The 22669-nt window shown below is 36.3% G+C and overlaps 1 protein-coding gene and 1 long non-coding RNA gene across 6 annotated transcripts in view; one reads left to right on the plus strand and one right to left on the minus strand.

Annotated features, from left to right (window-relative positions):
• LOC127513925 (uncharacterized) overlaps positions 1–22669 on the plus strand; it is a 757994-nt gene that overhangs the window by 338331 nt on the left and 396994 nt on the right. The gene's annotated exons all lie outside the window — the stretch shown is intronic.
• Positions 1–22669, minus strand: part of agap1 (ArfGAP with GTPase domain, ankyrin repeat and PH domain 1) — a 200933-nt gene that overhangs the window by 91096 nt on the left and 87168 nt on the right. For 3 of the 5 annotated variants that reach the window (XM_051896070.1, XM_051896068.1, XM_051896066.1), the window contains exons 2-7: positions 14247–14305; positions 12559–12646; positions 8803–8817; positions 4625–4710; positions 3010–3151; positions 862–996 (exon numbers count right to left, since the gene is read on the minus strand). In XM_051896070.1, coding sequence (XP_051752030.1) covers positions 862–996; positions 3010–3151; positions 4625–4710; positions 8803–8817; positions 12559–12646; positions 14247–14305 — 525 coding nt within the window. The remainder of the gene's footprint in view (positions 1–861; positions 997–3009; positions 3152–4624; positions 4711–8802; positions 8818–12558; positions 12647–14246; positions 14306–22669) is intronic. The other 2 variants (XM_051896071.1, XM_051896067.1) reach the window with 1 other exon arrangement.

Here is a 22669-nt window from a genome sequence, read left to right on the forward strand (position 1 = left end):
CTGGCTTTAGTGAGGGTACTTCAAATGGGAATGAATTACTTGGGAATTTCTTGGCATTTTAGTGGGTTTTAAACACAATTCCTTTTTCAACTTCATATTTGCATTATAACTTTATGGTGCTAGCAGTTTACATACTGTAATATCCACTCAAAAACACTTGAAAGCTATTTTAATAACAAAGCACTTGCCAGGAGCATAAATATAAATGTCTTGTTAAAATTCTCAGCATGATAATAAATGGCACTATAAACAGAATTCCAATTTTCCAACAAGGAAAAACCAATGCCTTTTCAAAGAAAAAAAAAAACTGAAATAAGCCTCATTTCTTAGCATCTTGCGCCCTCTAGTGGACACAGATCTTCTGAACTTCATCCTCGCTTTCTCTGTCTTAGCACATGTGGTTCTCACTGATGTCAACAGTTTAGTGAGCAAGTAAACAACACACATTACAAAATATTTAATGAAGCACTTAAATTGTGCTTTTCTCAAAGCACACAGAACAAAACGGCTGTCTCTACACCACCCAGAGCCACGCAAGACGAGATGGGCCATTTAGCTTGTAATTAAGAGCTGATTAAGCCAGCTATTCAACAGCAAAGTCACCTTGCACTTTCTGCCTCCATTTTCTTACGCTGTAACCTACATAATGTGAAAGTAACGGTTATCCAAGCATGCACTGCAATGAATCTGATCTAACAGAGGTGACATACGCTGGATTTAAACCACAACTGATGGCCTTGTGTTTGTTTAGGTGTTTAAACATTCATTTGACAACTTCGCCAGTGAACTCAAACACTTTTTTAACAGCAAAATCCTAAAGCTTACATGTTAACCTATTTAAGAGCGTATGAAGAGACTCACCGTCCTGGAAGACGCGCTCCACGTTGAGGCCGTAGGTAGCACAGGTCTCGTAATACGTGCACCTCTTCAGGTCGTTGGACAGTTTGCGAGCGCGAGTGTCATCGATGACACGAGGGTTAGCTGCACTGATTGCATCTGTGAATGGTCAGGATGAGAAAAAAATAAATAAACTTAAACTGGTGAGAATAATAATTAATGTTTTAAGAAAATCCTGTGAGAGGCTTCAAATGCATCAAATAATCTTGTGGACATGATTAAGGACAAGGGAAATAAGGGAACAAGTAGAGGAGATGTAGCTCTAATCTTCCATTGATTATAGTGTGGCACCCTCTAGTGTTCATATACTGAAAACACAAGTAGTGTGAAGGGTATGGCTTTTGTCATGTATTACTTGATCTTTTTAAAATATAAGGGCCGTTCTACAGAATTGGTGCAAACTGCTGTCCCACAAGCAAAATACACATTTAAAAAACATTTAAGTATTCAAATTTTAAATGTTTACTAAGATCTTTCTATTATCTATTGAATAATATAATATTTAATATTTAATATTTATAATATAATATAATATAATAATATTTAAAATATCAGTACGCTTAATATATAAAATCATCATTTATTGGGTATTTTCAATTGGGAGGTGTCTGTCCCAAAACCTAACCTCTAAATTTCAACTTGTGAAAATTATATTGAATTTTTTTTTTTTTTTTTTTTTTGCTTTTTTTCCCTCCATTGTTGTTTTTAAAAATATATTTTTGACTTTTTTTTTTTTTTTTTTTAAAGTAGTTAAAAAATATTTATTTTATATTTTATTTTTAAATAATGAATTTTTATGTTAAAAAAAAAAAAAAATGTCCTGCACTTTCATGTCACTACTGAAACAGTGTATGTTTGAGTCCATTGTCTGAGACTGATTTTAACACACTTCTACATTTTTGATCAGGAAATATTCCTGTTTCTCCCTCTCTTAGACTCTCTTTCATTGTAGATAGGTCCATCATTTTGAGTTAAATCTGTTCAAAAGTCTGAAAATCTGTGTGGAACTTTAAGGAATGTCACAAACAAACACCTTTTTCTGCAATTAAGCAAACTTTTATGGGTGTTATTCCATAAAATGTAGTTTTTATGTGTGTACAACTGTTCAGAACTGTGCTAGCTAACCATGTGATGATTAGCATCTTTGAGCGGCTCAAAACTATCTAAAATTATCACTACCGAAACAGTCACGACCGAAACATGTCATCATTGTTTTAATAGTGACAAAAGGGAACACGTAATCATTTATTTGGGGGAAATAAAATTTTAGTACAGTTATGCAAATTAGTATTTTTAGTATGTTTTAGTATGGGAGTTAAAATTGTGTAATGTGATCACTACCAACACATTACTGAAAATGTGCAGTCACGACCGAAACATGGGATGTTTTGTCAAAAATAAAGTATATTGAGTTATCAACTAAGATGTTATTATAGTGTTTGGTTCACTGTATATTCAAACCAATGCATCCTTAATTTTGAAATCAGAATGATAAACTTTATGCCTTTTACAAAGAAAGACTGGATTCAAAATACATCAAATCCTACAAATTACACTTGAAATATTGTTAAAATTGTAATTGTTACTGATTTACATGAAAAAACTTTTTAAACAAGGTAGATGTAAACAAAATCTTAATAGGTCAATGTAACCCTTCTTATTAAATTATTTATTATTGTGTTTCGGTAGTGACAAATTTGGAGAGAGGAAAAATATTCCAAAACTTTCCGAAAATACAATATGAGAATTAACTGCAGAATTATTAGAAATGTGTACCTTCCATACATACAAAATTTGTGGAAAAATAATTTTTTTTCCAAGACGTTTCCAACTCAATAATGTAGAATGGCCCATATATAAAAAGATCTATAAATAATGTTTACCCACACAGTAATACTTTAACTCATCTGATGTGTTTGTAATAATCGTAATAATAATAATAAAAACTGACCAACCACCCCTGAAATGTTTAAAGAAATTCTGTCTAGTCAAACTGTGTTCTTTGAGTTTGTTGCCAAACCACTGAAGAATATGGCCTCAGAATTTGAGTGTGAGTTGTTGTCATATGATATATGCAGGGTTTTTTTTCTCTCCCTGTGTGCCTACACTTACCCTGAGTTCCCACAAGCACCAGGGGCACCTCTGCTGTGTTGCGGTAGTTGGCCATGCGACTATAGTAGTGGTAGACCGTCTGAAAGCTGATCTCATCTTCCAGACTGAACACAAATATCACCGCATCCACCCACAATGCAAACTGAGAAAGAATGATGGAGAGAGTGGGAAGAATTTAGAAAGTGAGAGAGAAACATTATGCACCTTTTTTTCTTTAAATATAGTCTGCACTTATATTTCAACATAGAATCGTAGGCTGCGTCTCATTCCATACGATGTGATTATAGTGAATGTGAACTTTTGTACTAGCGAGGGCTTTGAACCACTACACACTGCGACACTGATGACTATTTCCTGTCATACGTTTAAACAGTCATACATTAAAATACAGGGGGTATTTATCAATTATCAGCAACATTGCCATTATGCAAAATAAAAATATTAGATGAAAAATTAAAATTATAAATGTTGCCTTGGCAATAAACTTAAGTTGAAGCATTAAAATTGTTAACTGGAAATAAATAAATACTAAAACTAAAATAAGTTAAATCTAAATAGCAACATTAAAAAATAAATAAATAAATAAAAAGTATAATAAAATGACAAAAGCACAAAAGAAATTACTAAAACATAATAAAATTAGCATGAAAACTTAAATATAAAAATAAAAGCTAATTCAAAATATTAATAAAATTAAATCTAAACAACAATATTAAAAAAATAATAAAATGACAAAAGCACAAACAACATTACTAAAACTTAAAATAAAATTAGCGTGAAAACTTAAATATAAAAATAAAAGCTAATTCAAAATATTAATACAATTAAATCTAAATAGCAATATATTAAAAAATATATATATTAAAAAGACAAAAGCACAAACAAAATTACTAAAATTTAAAATAAAATTAACATGAAAACTAAAAATAAAAAAATAAAAGCTAATTCAAAACATTAATAAAATTACAATAAAACTAAAATAAGACATCATAAAATAAAGCTTTCTTTTACGAGAACAAAAAAAGTCTACAATATGATTATTAGTACCACAGTACAATAAAAAAAAAAAAACCTAAATTAATAAATCAATAAACTTCAATAGGTTTGATCCTCTTGTAACTATACATAGTTCATGTAGTTTTTCTCCCTTTAAAGATTAAAAAATGACATCTTACCTTTTAAAGGCAGAAAAATAAGGCTTTGTCTTCACACATTTTCATACTTTGAGAGACTTAAGAAGCCATGACAATATTTTGGGTAAGCAAATACATGAAGCAACCAATGCTCACAGGATTTACACGGTTAAAAGTCTACCGGAAGGATTCTGACAGCCCTAGAAATGAGCGAATCCCTGAGCAGTGCACTTACTGAGACCCACCATAAAATTCATATTTCACAGCCCATGAGAAAGTGGCCATATGAGACTTCCTGTTTGCATTTTACGACTAACAGAAAATCAGTGTGTCTAAATAAACGTTATCAACTTCATGTAAACTCTTTTACATCATGGTTTCCACTCAGCTGCTCTGTAAAACAAAACTAATATATTGTTTTAGCTACGTCATCCAGAGTTCAGTTCGTGAATCCACTTTGTGTTTGTAGCTGTACTTCCTACCTGAGCCTCCGGAGGTCCCCCTTCATCCCTGATTAGGAGGAGGTAACTTTGTCCATCCACAACGATCTCCTTTTTAAAACGCCCTCCTGTCCAACAAAAACAGCCAATCAGTTTAAAGAGCCTGATGATGCGAATACATTCACTACTTCTAAAATGAGATGATTGGTGGACTGTTGATTGACATGGAAACGGAGAAGGGTTATGTGTATCATCGTGTTATTTTCTAATTATTTTATTGGGTAAATAATTTGTTCTACAAATCAAGAGTTCAGAACAAGTAAATATTCAAAAAGTGAGTAAATAAATGATGAGCATGATTTTTATTTGGTGTAAGATTTGCTTGAACTGCATGGCTACACAACTGCGTTTTTTGCAATTTCTCTCCTTTATAATTATATTTTTTTCCTGTGAAAATGTTGTAATGTCAGTTTTGGTATTTTGGTATCCCTAAACAGCTGATTCTTGCTGAATGAATGGAACATGTTACCTATTTTGGTTTGTTTAGTACTGTTAAAGCCCATTACTGGATTGCATTTATGCCACCACTAAAAAGACTGAGAAAAGTTAGTGTAAAAACATTTTAATTTTCCCCTAGGAAGAATAATTGCGGTTCATTAATGTAATTTATTGACAATCCCAGTTTCTGTCAGTTAATAAAACATTTCAGCAGAGGAAATATCACACTGTATTATGAATGTTGTGTTGGACAATAGAGGTGGCCAGTTCAAAAACAGTTGAGAACCACTGATCTAAACCTTATTAACATAATTTAATATGCAGCCCAAACAAAAAGCCTTGTGGCTGAAATGCATAGCTTAAGTTTTCTGACATTTTTTTTTTTTATTTGAAACTCCCTTTTCTAAATATGCATTATTCATGCATCTACGCATTAAAATGTATTTTATCTATGCTATCTGAGGGCTCTGCTTCTGACCTTTATACCCCTAGAGAAAGACAAATAATCCTTGAGAAAAGTATTTGAACCCAAGGAGTAATTAAGTGTCAACTTAAACAATTAGTGTTTAAAACATCCAGTCTGACAATAGCGGGAGTGGAAAAGGTCAAAACATCTCGAGTCCCATCTGAGGTGAGATGGCGGCGGTCAGAGATTGATCTTTCTCTCAGGGGAAGAGGGGAGGGCGACTGTTGGCTGAAGTATAAGAGGATCAGAGGGGATTCCTGGAGATGTTAGAGGGTCTTAACCTTATCGCGGCTCTACACGGCTAATCAGCTTGTGCACTGAAGACCTGAGAGAGCTTCACTCTCACTTTCATGGCCTGAAAGGACATTCCATGGTCATCTGGAGATATGGTCAATCGGACATACTTTCACCCTTCACCTCTGACCTTCAACTATGTATCCCCATGATAACCAGCAAAGACGATCAATCATACACAGAGAGATCTGAGATGGGCCAATAACTGGTTTGAGCAGTATTTTAAACATTTATACTGTTTTTTTTTTGTTTTTCTCAATCAGGTCTAAAAAGGGAATAGTGGCGCTCTCAAGTAAAAATTCAAGCACTTTAAAGCCTTTAAGCACATGTGTAGGTATTTTGTTTTAATTAGCAACGCTGTAACCATCTCGATCATCGATGGAAAAGACCATTTACAGCCAATACAGGCAAATTATCATAGGAAATATATGGTTTATAGAGCTTTTTCTCAGTTATCGAGGTTGAGCTAAAAACCTAGGACTAGTTCTCCAAAGTTGGTTTTTGAAATAATAATCTCCAATATTTAACGAAATGATTCGATGGACAGTGGCGGTCCTAGAGGCAAAGTTGCTCAGAATGAGGAGTTCCTACCATGTGGTATGAATGTTGTTGGTGTGTGTGAAAAATCGAGTGATACACGATCCTTTACGCATGTGAAAAACAACACGAAGGTGCTCCCAGTGGCTGATTTCTTCAGAATTTCTCACAGGCCAGCAAGTTTCATTATGATCGGCCTCTGTTAACCTTGTCTGATAGCTGCTCAAACTTCATTGGCCGATTGCGAACATGTTTTTTTGAGATATGCCAATGTCCTCATAGACAGAATCATGGCACCTCAGACAAAGACACTGCATGTTCAAGTCAATAGGACTAATGGTTAAGTAGTTATAAGCATTTTCATGTTTTTTTCCTGTTATAGTGCCAACAAGTGGTCAATCATTGTGATTTTTTTCACGTGACCAAAGATTAAGTGCGTACACACGTGTTCCAAGTTTGGTGAAAATATCTCACTCTGTTCACGAGTTATAGCCATTTTAGTAAAAGTGGCTCCACCCACTTTGAATGTTTAGAGACTGTGAATCGAAATTTTAACTTTTTTGGGATAATTATTGACAATCAGACTCTAGAGAATCTTGCTGCAGTGATTTGGTTCTGATCGGGACAAAAACCTAGGACTAGGTCGCAAAAGTAGATTTTTCAAAAAAAAATCCAAAATACCCAAAAATTTTGGTTTAGAAGTTATGAGTGATTTTGTACTTTTGGCCGCTGTAGCGCCCCCGTCAGGCCGATCGGGGCGAGTCTTGGTGGCGTTTTAGGTGGTTTGAGTACTACCAGTGCTCAAAGTTTCAGTTCTCTATTACTTACAGTCTGGTCTGCCTGATCACTTTTATGGGAGAATGCTGATCCTTGGAAATTTTAACAATTACAATAGAGTTTCAGCGCTACACGCTTGAACCCCTAATAAGTAACTGAAATGCAGTACTCGTGTCAAATTATTAATAATATTGTTTTTTAGTTTTTTTTTGTTAGATAACAGCCATTTATGCTTAACTAATATGCATTAGAGAAATGTTATATTTTTATTGTTCTAATCTGAGGATAATTTATTGCAGGAGTTTTCAAACTGAGGGTCACAATGGGCTACTAGAGGGTTAGTGGAAAATTTCATAAGGAAAAAAGTCTTAATATTAACATTAAATATTGATAAATATCACAATATTGTGAAAAGCACGATACGAATACATTTTAATAATTATTTAAAATATTTTTTATATAATGAATTAACATTCTCTAGATTTTTTTTTTTTTAATGATTTATTTTGGCTTCAATGTATCAATGCAAATTATTAAAATATATATTTTTTTAAAACACGTCTTTATAATATCACACTATTTTTCTCACAGTATAAATGAGTTTTTTTAGTAGGGGTCCTTGGCAATGGGATCATATTTGGGAATCCTTCATAAAAGTTTGAAAATCCATGATTTAGTAATAACTGTACGGGGAAAAAAAGTTAATTAAAATTATTAAATATCAGTTCTGCATATCAGTAATTAGACAGCTGCAAAAAATCATTATCTCTACAAAAGATAACAGTTATTACATTAGAAGGAAAAGCCTCCATTTCCATTTTCTGGATGAAGTCTTTAAACTCTGCTCCTCTTCTGAACCAATAATACGAAAGCCAAAGTTCATGTGCTTTACATAAGTCGGCAGGTTGAGTGGGCGAGTCTGTATGGCAGTAAGGATGGAGGGGACGGCAAGCTTTTCCGCAATGACACGTTTTTTTTGTCTGTTTGTGCTATAAAAGAAGAGGAAGAGGACCAGCGCCAGGACAGCTAATGCTCAGCATATAGTCTGGACCCAGTTATTTATATATTTGTTGAAAATATAGAGCGAGAGAGAAGTGCACAGTGAGTGAAAGATACACACCCATTGGTTAATTACACTCTGGGTTCTTTCTCCGTGGACTTGACCTCAGTTGAGTAAAAACACACTTGAGTTTCATGTCTCTGAATGCACATCTTTAGAAACTCGTTTGGAAAAAACAACACAAAGTGCAACAACAGTTTGACATCCAGTCTTAACGGGCAGTGACCTGTAACGCTCAGTGCAGTGTGTCATTGGTGGTTCATTAAGGAAATGAATGAAATGGAAGATGGCAAAACTAGTGGCATCAAGAGAGGAGTGGAGTGGAACCTCCTGTTCTGTGGCTTGATCTGCTTTGTGATGAGTAAAGAGAGGCCATGTGGAATAGATTCTTCTCTACTTTTATGACTTTAACTGTGATGCACATTGTTTGTGAGCAAAATAAATGCATCTAAATAGAAACATGATGAAGAATTCACTGTTATACAAGCCACAGAGGGAGGAGAGTCCACCTGTTCAACTCTCTTGCACTACAAAACACCTTCCCCAAGAAGAAAATACTGGACATTGAAAAAGAGAGCAAATAGTTACCTGCGTCCACGTCAGCTAGTTAAAGAAGAGGCCAAGGAAAGAGAGAATAAACAAAACTCAAATCAAAAAGCAGCCAAGCTAAACATGCACACAGTTAAGAAACAGCAGGACAAAGAGAGAGAGTGAAGGAGAGAGACTGAGAGACAGAAAGAAGCATAACTTTCATTCATTCATCACAATCTTATCTAATGTCAAGAGGCTTCTGTGGGTCACGAGCAGGGCTTCACATTAACACCCGCCAACTCGCCAAATATGGGTGGATTTCAGCAGTGGCGTGTAACGCAGTCACGAGTTTGGTGGGTTGAATTTTATATACGATATATACATTTTTCCATTGTAGTCTTTTAAAATGGCATCTGAAATAATAAACTAAGTGCAATGTTGTCAAAAAATATAGATTTTTCATACATATCTATACTGAAATATCAAACACTTCCAATACTAATTTTCCACAGAATAGATACATGATGCCAGCTGCGTTTCCTCTCTCTCTCATCTCTCCGACAGCGAGTCGACACACAAACCCGCCTCCCCTCACTCACTTGTTTCATTTGCTCCGGATGAATATTGTTATTGTTACCGGGCTTTAATTTCGGCGTGGGATTGTGAGTACTGGGCATAATTTTACAGATTTTGTATTCACCCAAAGCCACCTCTCAGTACTAAATTGAGTTTGTTTTCACTGCTCATTGCACTTAAACAGTCAAATACACACAAAATGGCGGTCTTGGCGAGTGAACACAGTCAGTTATGTTTTAAGTAAATGTAAACAGTTGAGAAAGAAAATGCATGTGTAACAGTATAATGGATCCGTGCTTTAGGTCTTAAAGAGTTAGTTCACCAAAAAATGAAAATTTCTGTCATTAATTACTCACCCTCATGTTGTTCCACACCCGTAAGACCTTCGTTCATCTTCAGAACACAAATTAAGATATTTCTGATGAAATCCGAGAGGAATATGACTATAGACAGCAATATAATCAACACTTTCAAGGTTTAGAAAGGTATTAAAGACATTGTTAAAACAGTCATGTGACTGCAGTGGTTCAACCTTAATGTTATGAAGAGACGAGAATACTTTTTGTGCACAAAAACAAAACAAAAATAACGACTTTATTCAACAATCTCTTCTCTTCTGTGTCATTCTCATACATTGTTTACATCCAGCGCTTCCAAGTTCTACGTCAGAATGCCGACTCATTATTGGTCGGCTCCTGCGTCAGCATCACAAGTATGCGTTGTGCTGATCACATGATCAGCTTTGGCCAATAATGAGCCAGCATTCGGATGTAAACACGGAAGCCTTCACTGCGTCACCTGCGTAAGGATAATGACAGTGAAGAGAAGAGATTGTTGAATAAAGTCGTTATTTTTGTTTTGTTTTTGCGCACAAAAAGTATTCTCGTCTCTTCATGACATTAAAGTTGAACCACTGCAGTCACATGACTGTTTTAACGATGTCTTTAGTACCTTTCTGGACCTTGAAAGTGTTGATTATATTGCTGTCCATGGACGAGTCATAACCTCTTCTGTTCCGAAGATGAACGAAGGCCTTATGGGTGTGGAATGACACGAGGGTGAGTAATTAATGACAGAAATTTAATTTTTGGGTGAACTAACCCTTTAAAGTGACAGATAAAAATAAATATATAAAAATATCTAAATGGCAAAATTGTGGCCAGTGAAAACGCTGAGTGGTTAGTAACTTTGGAAAACAACTAGCCACAGTGGCTGGTGAGCAAAAAAGTTAATGTCAAGACCTGGTCATGAGTATGTGTGTATCTGAACAGAGATGAAACCTGTCTGTCCTGAGGCCACGGGCAGGTCAATACAGCTGAAAAGGGCACATACTATCACACACGCTCATGTGATGAAATCCAGCTGAGCACTGAGGTCAATGACGCAACTCATTTTTTGGTCGAATCTATTAGTTCATTCAAACATACAATGACTTGAATACACCTCTTCTGGGCATGTTTTTAATTTCTGAATTAAAATTAATTAACTTTTGGAGCATGAAATCCAACTAAGTTTCAGGATGATAAAACTGTCCTGACATCATAATGCAAAAAAAAAAAAGAAATTTGTGAATAAAAAACAGTAGTAGATTGGCAAAATCTTTTATTATTATTATTATTTTATTTGCCACTGACCCATTTAACAAAAGGATAAAACATGCAGAGTAGAAATGGGTCACAGCAGTGAACCAGTTTATCTAGATTTTACGGTCTGCAGGGTAAAACCCCACTTGGAAAAAATTCAAAGTCTAAATTTGATATTTTACATTGATAAAAGTGTTTTTTTCTCACGCCAGAGGGATTGGTCTGCACCAAACTGCTGATCCCAGCAGAGCTGCATTTCTAAATCAAACATGATTGTGGCGGCACAAGCAAAAACTGAGTTATTTACCCATATGGGGTGCTGGGTTTTGAAATGGTAAAGGCTGGGTCTGTGTCGAGACCACAAAGCCTGTAGGGATTTTTCTTTCTTCTTGCGTAAACATACACACACAGTCACACAGTTGACCTTGTGATAATATCGCTTAATGAGCTCTGAGAATGTGTCTGTTCATGCAGTATGTGTGATAGAAGGGAGGGACGGTGCGAAACCCATGCGGCCGCCCGCTTTCTTTGCAGAGTGCTCTGTAAAAATCTGCTCCAGCTCTACTTAGTGGTTTTGAGGTTGGGGTTACTCTACCAAAGCTAGGAAACACTATTTTTAAACCCAGAATAGTGAAACTTCAAATAAGGAGAGTAGGAATGGTTAGTTTTACTGGAATGTAAATTTGGAAATTCAAAATCACAGCTTTCCGTTGCGGAAACGTGACATAACGTCACTGCAAATCGGAGTTTAGCGGCACTTCTAACATCATATGACGTGCTGGCCTCAAACGTGAAAGATTTAACCATGTCGCTTAGGCTTAGCAAGGCACACACTTCAACGGTCTCTGATGTCGCGCTAAGTTTCCTTTGGCACTCTGTGCTATAATCCACTGCGGCAAACAGGCAATTGACATTTCTGGGGGTTTTTTCTTGCAGGGCAATTTCCTGGTTGACCGCTGGTATGCAGTGGCTTGAGTTTTATACGGTAAAGTGCAAAGGAGAGGACGAGACATGATTAGTGCCCGTCGGTCCGCCGAACTCCTTCTCCTGTGACCTCATGCTCTCGATGAGACCCTCAGGCATTTAAGCGAAAATTGTACTAAACGCTGCTTAAACTAAGTGCGATCTTTAAAGAAAAGCCTTTATGAATACCTAAAGTTTACAAACCCTGCTCCGTGAGGCAGGCCAGTTTAACAAGACTGCATAATAACAGTCATAAAGGACATGAAATATTGACACGGGGCGCTTTTGAAAGTAGATCCTCGCTCGGGGAAGAGAGCATATTGTGGTGGTCTGGCGGCGTGCCTCGAATGTTCTCAATTATACATGGGGAGTATGGCAGAGTCCTCCGGCACAACTGTACCATACTAACATACTAACAGCAGGTGTGCGGAGAGAGAGAGAATAAGAGAAGGAGGAAGCTGAAAGTAGAATAAGAAGTGTGTCTAGCCTATGCCTCGGTAATACTGAAAACAGAGCAACTGTATTTACACATAACTTTAAGAACAGAAGGCCATGTATGCCACTGTCTTTCAAAAGCGTCAAAGGGAGTAATATAAACTGTTGATAATATTGCTTGAGCACAAGATACTTTTTTCAAACATAAGAGTAAAAAAGGTCTCCGTAGTTCACCATTTGATAGCACAACACCTACCTTCAGGGCTTTCTTCCTGCACATACGTCCCTGTCAGGTACCGGTGCACCAGTGCAGACTTCCCACTGGCCAAGTTACCCACAATGCCCTGCACACACACACACACAAACACACAGAATTATGAGAGATGGCTTTTAAATAAACTGTCTCAACTTTTACCTGAAGCAAGTCCTAATAATTATAATACCATTTGGTGATTCCAGATGATTGTGGGACTAAACACGGTTAACATGGTTTTATAACCTTTTCCGAGAACCAGTGTTCATTTTGACATCAAATTTTGATTTAGTTTTAGTCAGTCTTTTGACTAATATGCCATTTCAGGGCTCCAGACTGCGCCGAAAACGGTCACATTTGCGACTAAAAATATTGATTTGCGAGTGATATTTTTGCTGAGGTCGCCACTGGCGACCATACAAATTCACATGTTATGACTGTAAAATTTGCATGTTATTTGCGTGTTCCGTGACCAGTAGCCTATCACATCATTTGCTGTGTTGACGTAATTAAATGAGATGCTGTAAGTGAATGTTTTACTGAGTTGGAGCGCCAAAATATGAACAGGTAGGGAAAAATTTCACACACCAAACAGAACTAGAGCTGATGAAAGCTGACTGTGTTGTTGCCTTCGTCGGTGCAAAACAGCTGCATTTGAACACACCGTTCTGCTCATGCGTAAAGGAGACAACTGCCTATTTCTTCATATAAATTCGTCTATATTCGTCATTCAAAAGGGGAAATTGGCTCTACAGACTGCAGATACACACACAATGCAGCGCGTGCTTACTGTTTGAATATCAATCATTCTGATCACTTTCATTATTCCACTCTGCTCATGCTCATCAGATCAATTTAAGGTCATTAAAAGTCTTCAGTGCCTTAAACAGTATAAACGATCATTTTAAGGCATTTTAAAGCTTATTAAAGCTATTAAAGAGCAGTAAATGTTTTTCTCTTCGTCTTTTGTTGTTTGATTAACATTAAAGGCACAGACGGCAGAAGGTTTATTAGGCTGCTGTCACTTTAAGACTGAATACGCGGATCCAATACACTGATACACATCCGATATTCTCGATATTCACATCCGTTACTTTCTTTTAAAACATAACCGACTCTGTTTACATGAATAATCTCCAAAAATGGACATTTTGACATAATGTTGTGTGTATTTGTCCATTCAGACATGAAAGAGAGCTCAATTCAGTACTCGTGCGCTGAGGCCGCTTTTCTGTGTAAATAAGATAATTTAATAAGATATTTTTATTTTAATTATGCAAAATGTATTAAAATATTGTTTAATTGGATTCATTAAATGCTAACTATGGGATTAGCCTTAGTGAGAAAGCCATTTTATTTTAAAACTGGTACAATGTCATTTTCACCTTCAAAATTCCCCGAATGTTATCAAGACAGACATAATTTGAGATGTAGAGGTAATGGCACTGTGAAGGATTTGTGGACATTATTAGTGGGCCGACAAATAAACTACTGTGTAAAAAGAGAGTTTATTTTCTAAGAAACACTGAATTCAGCGTATCGGCCGGTACAACCGGATCAAAGCCGTCTTCAGGTGAGGTGTCAAACATGCAACACTAATATAAGCAATTAAATGATGCAAATGCAAGCTTTTATTATGATTTTTTAAAAAGAAAACAAGGCAAACATTAAACATCAGTGACTGGACTCACCACTTTGAGCTCCGGTACTGAGCGACTGAGCGTCCACTCCTGACTGTTGACAAAGGCATCTGTAACAGAGAGAGAGAGAGAGAGAGAGAGATCATCATACATGTGTTCATGCACTTCAGTTCAAACTTCTTTAAAGATCAGTTCTAGATGCAAGGCTCACTGATCTGAGCGGGTGAAAAGCACACAGCCAAATGAAACAAAATCATTTTCATTCACACTTATCCAAAATTAACATACTACGCCACAACTACACTACAGCACAAAACATGTTTGTGTTAATTTTAGGTCTTTTCAGCAGAGCGAATATCCAATACGTGTTAATTAGAGCCCACGGTGCCTTCACGGCCCCACGCTCAGCTGCACAACACGCTTCACATTACAATAGAACAATAGTGGCTGCAGGTGCACTGTGGGCTCAAATGCTCAGAGCACATCTGAGAGACCAGCAAATAAGCCTGCAAATCCATGACTCCAGAAGTGTATGGTGAGATTCAGGTCACTCTCGATAACAAAACAAAAAGATAAACAATGCTAGATATGCCAGTTTGGTGTATTAGATTCTTAGGCTCTGTTCCAAAACCCTTGTTCCTGCATGGCACTAGTAACGCCAAAGTCATGGGTCCAATTCACAGGGAATATGTATGCATATATATATGTATATGTATATGTATATGTAAGTCACTTTGACGTTGTGTAAACAGTGCAGTCAATCAATCCAAAATATCTTAATTTGTGTTCTGAAGATGAACGAAGGTCTTACGGGTGTAGAACGACATGAGAGTGAGTAATTAATGACAGAAATATCATTTCTGGGTGAACTAACCATTTAACTGAAACCAACTTGCACTGACATATCTTAAATTAAAGATTTTTTTCTAAGGCACGTTGATAAAAGCTCATTGAATCATTGATTCTCCCGATTCGTTCAAAGCCACAGATTAGTTTACTGACGAAACACCGCTGTGTCTTGCTTGAAGACTCAACAGTTCTGCTGTGGCTTTCACTGGAACTATTATTTTGTTGCAAAATAGAGCAAACAATATTGACAAAACTGTGTTTAAAATGTACATCACTTAATATCTTTTTGTTTGTTGAACTTTTTTATAATATCAATGTCCCATTTGCAATCGTGTGGATATTCGGGGGAAAATGCATTCTCGCTCATATAATATATTATCAATATTATCACGTTTTTTTGTCAAGAGTGGACATTAATCCTCTTATCAGCATGATCACAGAGGTTTTTTCACAGCCTACCTGACTGAAAGAGCTCATTATGCGGCTCATTATGCGAATCTTTTGTCTTCTCAGGTGTGAATCACAGCATTATTCATGAAGATTCACGCCTCCACGCATACTGTGTTTCTTGACAAAAAATGTCTTAGAAAATTTAAATCTTTCTATTGTTTTATATGAACGAGTAGGCAGGACAATTTTTACATCATTTTGAAGCAAAAACTCTAGTCTACAACCTCCAATACCCAGAAGTCCTGTGAACACAGATTAATTTTTTTTTTCTTGGTCTTATTTCAGTGACTTAAGGTTTTTGTTTTTTCAATAACCACGCATAAACGTTATTCCTTCAAAAACACAAACATGTACACACATGTTCCTCACATATTATTGTAGCCTAGTTCGTGCTGAATACAGTGTAATGACACTTTTTCCATTAATATGTTTATGAACAACTGAAAAAAGCACAAATGTCAGGGCATGTCAAAACTTCTCCAGGGCCCCAAAAAAATCCTCAGACCCCAGAGGGTTAAAAACAAGAACTCACACAGGGTACGTTTCCATATCGAAGATGGTTTGAGTCTTAAATCGATCTCTACGCGCTGTCTATATTTGTTCTTCATACTAGTAAGTGCTAAAACCCCACTTTTACAAAGGTACGAGAATGGCAGTAATGTAACAATTCACAGGCAGCCTATCATACGCACGCTGCTTGTGAGGATGCAGTCAGTTTTGACTGCAAAAGATGAGGTAATCTGATTGGATGTCACGTATTTGACCTTTTACAACACCATCATTTTCCTGTTTTTACACTGTTGGAAATACCTGCTTGATTTTAGTGTTATTTTAGGGTGGGGTAGAATTAAATGAATGGAAAAACAGCATTTTGTTGGCGTCACCTCACGTACCCCAGTTTGGAAACCATTGCTCTAGAGACATGGTTATCAACCAGGGGGTCAGGGTCCACTTGGTGGCCTCAACATGACTTACTTTAGATCATTTTAAAACAAAAGCTTTAGAATAAGCTAAAATAACTAAATATTTTAGTTTCAGTTCAGATGCAAAAAGTCCGTTTGACATGTTTTGCGGAATGTGCGGAGAGCATTTGCTCAATATCATTATCCCATTTCAGAGGTGACGTTTAGCGGCTTTTGCATCTGAACTCTTCATATGAATTATTTTAATTCTCTCCCTGAACAACCAGGATTCCCATAGCCTTGAAAAAATTATAAGGAAGCCTAAAATGAGATTTCTAGATGTTAAAAAGTCATGTAAATTAACAACAAGAATGTGGACATGTAAACTTAACGGGGTTTAAACTTTTATTTTGAAGTTGCGATGAACAGTTTGAACAAACTGTCGAATTGTCACCTATTAGAACATGCAGAAAGAATTTTTATTTATTTTTTGTTAAGGTAAAAAGACCGAAAAAGGATTTTACTTAAGTTAACTCATGCATATTTTGATGTAGAAAGAATATTTTATCATTATAAATGTTTCTACCTCAGACGATTTTCTTTAAAAGATCTTGCAATGTCTTATCACTGTTTTTATCGAGCTGCTCTAAGCGTTATAAATAACCATGCTTTTGACTTCTATAATGAGAAAGCATCTAGCAAGTCTATTTAAATTGAAGAGGTGAGACAAGGATGACAAGGGCTTTGGCTGTAATGGATCATCACCGGTCTGTCACTCCCATCACGTCTCCTGTGATGTTACGGATTGTCGTTTTGAATGAGTCACAGTATCACAGACACAGCTGTCACACCGCTGTTGATTGGTTCCATCTGTGCACCGCATGCCCACTGGAGGAAGGAGATCAAATAAGTCCAATCTCTTAAAAACAATATGATGAATGTGTGATTACATCATCAATCCTTTTTTTCCCTTTAACACCCAGTCGGTTTTCATATAAGTGGGTAGCAGATTGTGTTAACCTTTCTCAGATTTGAGACACTGTGGTCTTCTGTGGGTCACTCAGTGGAATATATGAAGCAACCCCCTCCAAAGGCTCTTGCTTTCTTTCTATACTTCATCTGCTAGCTTATCAAAAAGTGGCAATGGAGGCAATCCCCAAGGGTTATGCATACATGTTAGCATTAGCGTGTGTTTAGAATGGGTCTCTTGAGAAATTATAGACTGTTGTTATCCGACATCAGTGAATAGATGATGGCAGCATTGTGCACAAAGATAGACATGAAGAATAAAGCATTGTTCCAAAATAAATCTAGTGAGCTTTTAAGACATTATATGCACACTCATTGTGAAAACGGTTTCTAAAAATAAGTTGCTTTGTTTTTGCCAATATGTAAGGCAGTAGTACATGTATCCTTTTGAGGACAAGACTCAAATTCATCCAAGACTGGAGTTTCCATCTCTGCTAGTCAGAGTCATTATAGTGAATGAAAACTGAAATAAAAAACTGAAGAAAAAACAAAGCAACTGGAAACAAACTAAACTAAAATGCATTATGACTTAACTAAATAAAATGGCAACATATTAGAGTTTGGTCTATTATAAAACACTAAACTGCAAGGCTGTTTTTTGGTATTTTTTTTTTTATTAAAAGGAAATATTTAAAGGGATTTAAGGGAATAACGAACAAGAAATAAGAACGGTAAAAGTTCCAGGTCTATTGTAGTTATTAAGGAATCAATTTAAAGTATTTGCAAACATTAAAAAAAAAAAAAAAAAAAAAATATATATATATATATATATATATATATATATATATATATATATATATATATATATATATATATATATATATATATATATATATATATATATATATACACTCTTATTTGTATGTCTAATATGTCAAAAACGCAAAACGTTTCTTGTCTCGTCACATTCAGTTATGAATTACATTAATCATATCAAATTAAACAATATGTTTTCAATTCAAAACGGCAAAATTTCATAAAAATGTTGAGTAGTTTACATCACTGGATATTACTGAATATTTCAATCATAAAACAGTCGTAAAATATTAAATGTTTAGCTACTTACTCTCCACATACTCTTTCACTGCTAAAACGAAAGTGTCGCATTAGAACTCGCACTCGTCTTCTGTGAACAGTAAGCCCCGCCTTCTTAGATTTGATTGGCCAGCTCACTCATTCTGACAGTGATGAGTGCTGAGGCAGACCAGCCTAAAAATGTAAACTTTTTTTGTCATCCTAACAACAAACAGAGCGCTGGATAATGGAGTACAGCAGAGCAGCATCAATAATAATAATACTACTACTTGGGTGGCCGTTTCTAATTATTGGGAGGACTTGTCCCCCTCAATATCTATGGTGGTTACGGCCCTGCTAAACTGTGCTAAAAAAGCTTTTTTAAACGATACCCGTTAATTAACTTTAGTGTCTTAAAATACTAAAATTAAACAAATGAAAATTAGAAAATTTGCTGTATAGGCTACCTCTAGGTAAAACAAATCTTGCAAGTGTGCCTCTTCTGTGTTTGATTGTGTAGTAAGCACACAGTTACCTCAACAAGACACCAATCAAGTCTTTAAGTTTGTGAAAGCCATGAATGACACAAAAATCAAGAAACAGCCAAGATATTCCAGCAGGTAGGCTAGTGAAGGGTGGATCCCTGTGGGAGGCTCATGTGTCTTATTTAAATGCTCTTATGTATTTGTTTATGTGTGTATGTAGGGTGAGAGTCTCATTTCACTCAACGTTGATTCTTTGCAGTCAGTTTCCCATGACCTGCCTGGACCCTCCACCCCCTCGCTGTGAGCTGACCGATTACAGAAGCGGACTTCCACCACCCACTCCATGTGTTGGGCAGAAAATGACGACGTGATGGAAAGAACAGAAATATGAGATTAGAAAGACGTTTACAGGAAGTCCATCAATTTACAATAATTCTGCATAATGTTATCAGGGTCGTTGTCCTGGAGTCCCAGATCAGGTCATTTTATATAGCTCAGCTTCCCTCCTTTATGAACGTGCAGCTTTAAGAGAGTCTCCTGAATCATTAAAATCCCACACACCCAATGTAAGCATCCTGAGGGGACTTGGAGAACTAGGCCAGAGCAGTCCAACATCGACAGCATGAGGCTCCATCAAAGATTCAATTAGGATTTATGAAAGCGGAACTAACACACAAAGCGCAATAACGAATGTGTCGGTTGGCGTGCAACAATTAGCCATTTCACAGCACTCAAAGGCGCACAAGTCACAACTCCCAAGGACATCCGTCATCATTCGGTCAGGGTGTAAATCTCATATGAAGAGCCATTCCTCTGCTGCAGAACAGCGAGAGTATGTAATTCCTCTAAATGCAGACGTCTGGTATGAGATCCAGATTGCTTGGTTATATCTGGTCTCATCTATATTCATCTAGAGCCAGAATTTTGACAGTCATCAAAGTCGGATACATTTTGCAGCCTATTCTGGCCAAGAACTGGCCTAATTAGACAGGATGTAGTCATCAGATTGGAGCTTGTGATTTTAAAAGCTCTTGTCATTTATATGTGTTATATGCATTAGGTTGTTTACCAGTGTTTCCTGCACCACTTTCACTCCAGCTCCAGCAAGAATGTGCATTTGCAGTCCGTGTACAGCAAAATACTGACAAGAAATCATTTTACTGTTGAGTTTTTTTGAGTTGCACCAAAAGTAATATATGATTACTGTAGTCTGTTTCACGGGCAAATGACTCTAATGAGCTGCTTCTTTTAATGAATCATTACCGGTTTGTATCAGTCTGATGAATAGGGATGTCACGGTGAGGAAATTTTCTTAACTTGCAGCAATATATAGTAGAGCTGGGCGATACAGCTAAAAAATTATCACGATATAATGTTTCATATTGTTCGGTATCGATAATTATTGAAAAAAAAAAAAAAAATTTAATAAACTTTTTTCAAAAAGGTAGAAAAAAAAGATTGAATTTAACCAATGCATTTTTAACTAAGGCAAACAACAAATAATTTTAAATAAAAAATAAAAATGTAAACAAATTTTTCTTTTATTTTATATGAAGATTAAATAAAAAAGCGTTAAAGAAACTTAGAGCTGCACAATTCTGGATAAATTGAGAAACTTTTTTGTTTTGTCAAACTAAGATCACGATTCTGAATGACAACTAAAATAACATGTAATTTACTAGAGGTTCTGACAAAATATTAATTGCTTAATTTATTTGAATTAATTATTTTTAAAAAATCTGTTTAGATGTATGATTCAATGACTCGCTCATAAATACTCGTTTCATTACTGGATGAATCAGTGTATTTGAAAGAATCTGTTGAATGAAGATTCAACGTCAAATACATTTTTTAACACTCACCTGTCGCCACCTGGTGGTGAAACAATGTCGTTTTCAGCGCCAAGTCTCTTTCAGAAGCTGATTTGCTCAATTTTGATCGATAACATAGACATTAGTGCTTATATCTGAACTATAAACTTTTGTCTCAGTATTTCTGTGATAATTTGAATGTTTGTAAAACAGAAATAAAGATACTGTGTGGTTGAAAACACTGTGCAGCTGTTTATACCGACATGACAACTGCTCTCTCAAGTCGAACTTTGAAGTAGATCAACTAAGGAAACTGCCACACTGACGAGCTGACGTCATTTTTTATTCACAATCTCCTCATCGCCAGCAAGTACAGCACTCATTTTCATGTGTTTGTGTGTTCTGATCTCACGTGGCGATTGCGCAACTAAACTCCACAGCAGCTTGTTTTTCGTGTCACTCGTAGCGTGTGTTTGTGATCCAGGGACGGAGCGAGCTTCAGAGTTGTTCATGCAACCGAACATTTTAACGCATTTAAGTGAAACCTATATTGAGAGTTATATCGAACATTTTTTCTATCGTTATCGATTAAGACGTACTGTCGATAAATAGCGATACCGTTTTATCGCCCAGGCCTATTATTTGCGGGAATTGCAAACTTGGTGGCCAAGTAATGTAATTGTTGTATGGCCAAACACTGTGTAACACCGACTATTACCACTATTTTCTCTTTTGTTTGATTCACATTAATGACAGAGCAACAGATTTATTAGGCTACTGTCACTTTAAGACTCCATTGTACTGATACACATCCGGTTTACACCCAACGGTTTCACTTGAGATGTAACCAGCTCTGTTTACATGAATTACTCCACATGATGGGCATTTTGACATAATTGCTTGTTTTTTTGACCATTCGAGCACAATAAGATGTGAAAGAGAACTGAATTTGTGATCACATGCCGAGAGATGCGGCTTTCTGTGTGTCAGTCAGCTTGACACCGCATTAAGTCCTTTTTCACTGCTTATTGTGCTTAATAAAACTTTTCAACATTGCGCATGTCCCAAATTCGCGATCGCCTTCTGAGAGAGGCAGAAGACATACCGCGATATACACAATATAGAAAAATCTCCAACGATAGACATTTTATACTGCGGTAACGACATATATCATCATACCGCCCAGCCCTAGTCTGCATCGCATAAATCTTTCACCATCATCTGAAATTGCACTCCCTGTGGATTGCTATTAAAGGGGTTGGATGTCGCTAAAGAAAACTTCCTGAACAACAGTAAATGTGACCACACTTTCATGAGCCAAACAACATTGGAGTCCATTGACTCCTATTGTACTGATATCTCTCAAAATATCTCATTTGATGTTCCACAGATGAAAGTAAGTCATTCACTTTTGGAACGACATGAGTAAATGATGGAATTAATGATAGAAATAGAGTGACAGAATTTTAATTTTTGGGTGAACAATCTCTTTAAAACTTTAGGCCACGTTTCCACCTGGTATTAAGATGCATTTTGGTTGATCGGATCACAAGTAGATGAGGGAGACACATTCCCGTTTCCGTTTCTTTTGTCAACTTTCAACCACTTCTGTCCTGATTTCTTCGAGGGGAGGGTCTATGGGTGGGTAAATGTATGGGTTTTTTTCGGATCTTTCAATCTAATGGACAAAATAAGCTTGCGCAATTTACAAATGAACACGACCGGAGACGATGGAAAAACATGGGGAGCAGCAGCTTCGTCTGACATCCACAAGACCGGCCGAACGCTGTGAGTGTGTGTTAGAAATCAGGAATGGTGGAGAACATTGTGCTTGGTACATTTTTTTTTGTCTTCAAACCAAACTTGGGTCTTCAGCTGACAAAGTAAAAATCCCGTCTGGATAGCGTGCTTCACATAATGCATTAGGGTCTGTT

This window comes from Ctenopharyngodon idella, chromosome 6 (assembly GCF_019924925.1).
Source record: "Ctenopharyngodon idella isolate HZGC_01 chromosome 6, HZGC01, whole genome shotgun sequence".
Classification (NCBI taxonomy): domain Eukaryota; kingdom Metazoa; phylum Chordata; class Actinopteri; order Cypriniformes; family Xenocyprididae; genus Ctenopharyngodon; species Ctenopharyngodon idella.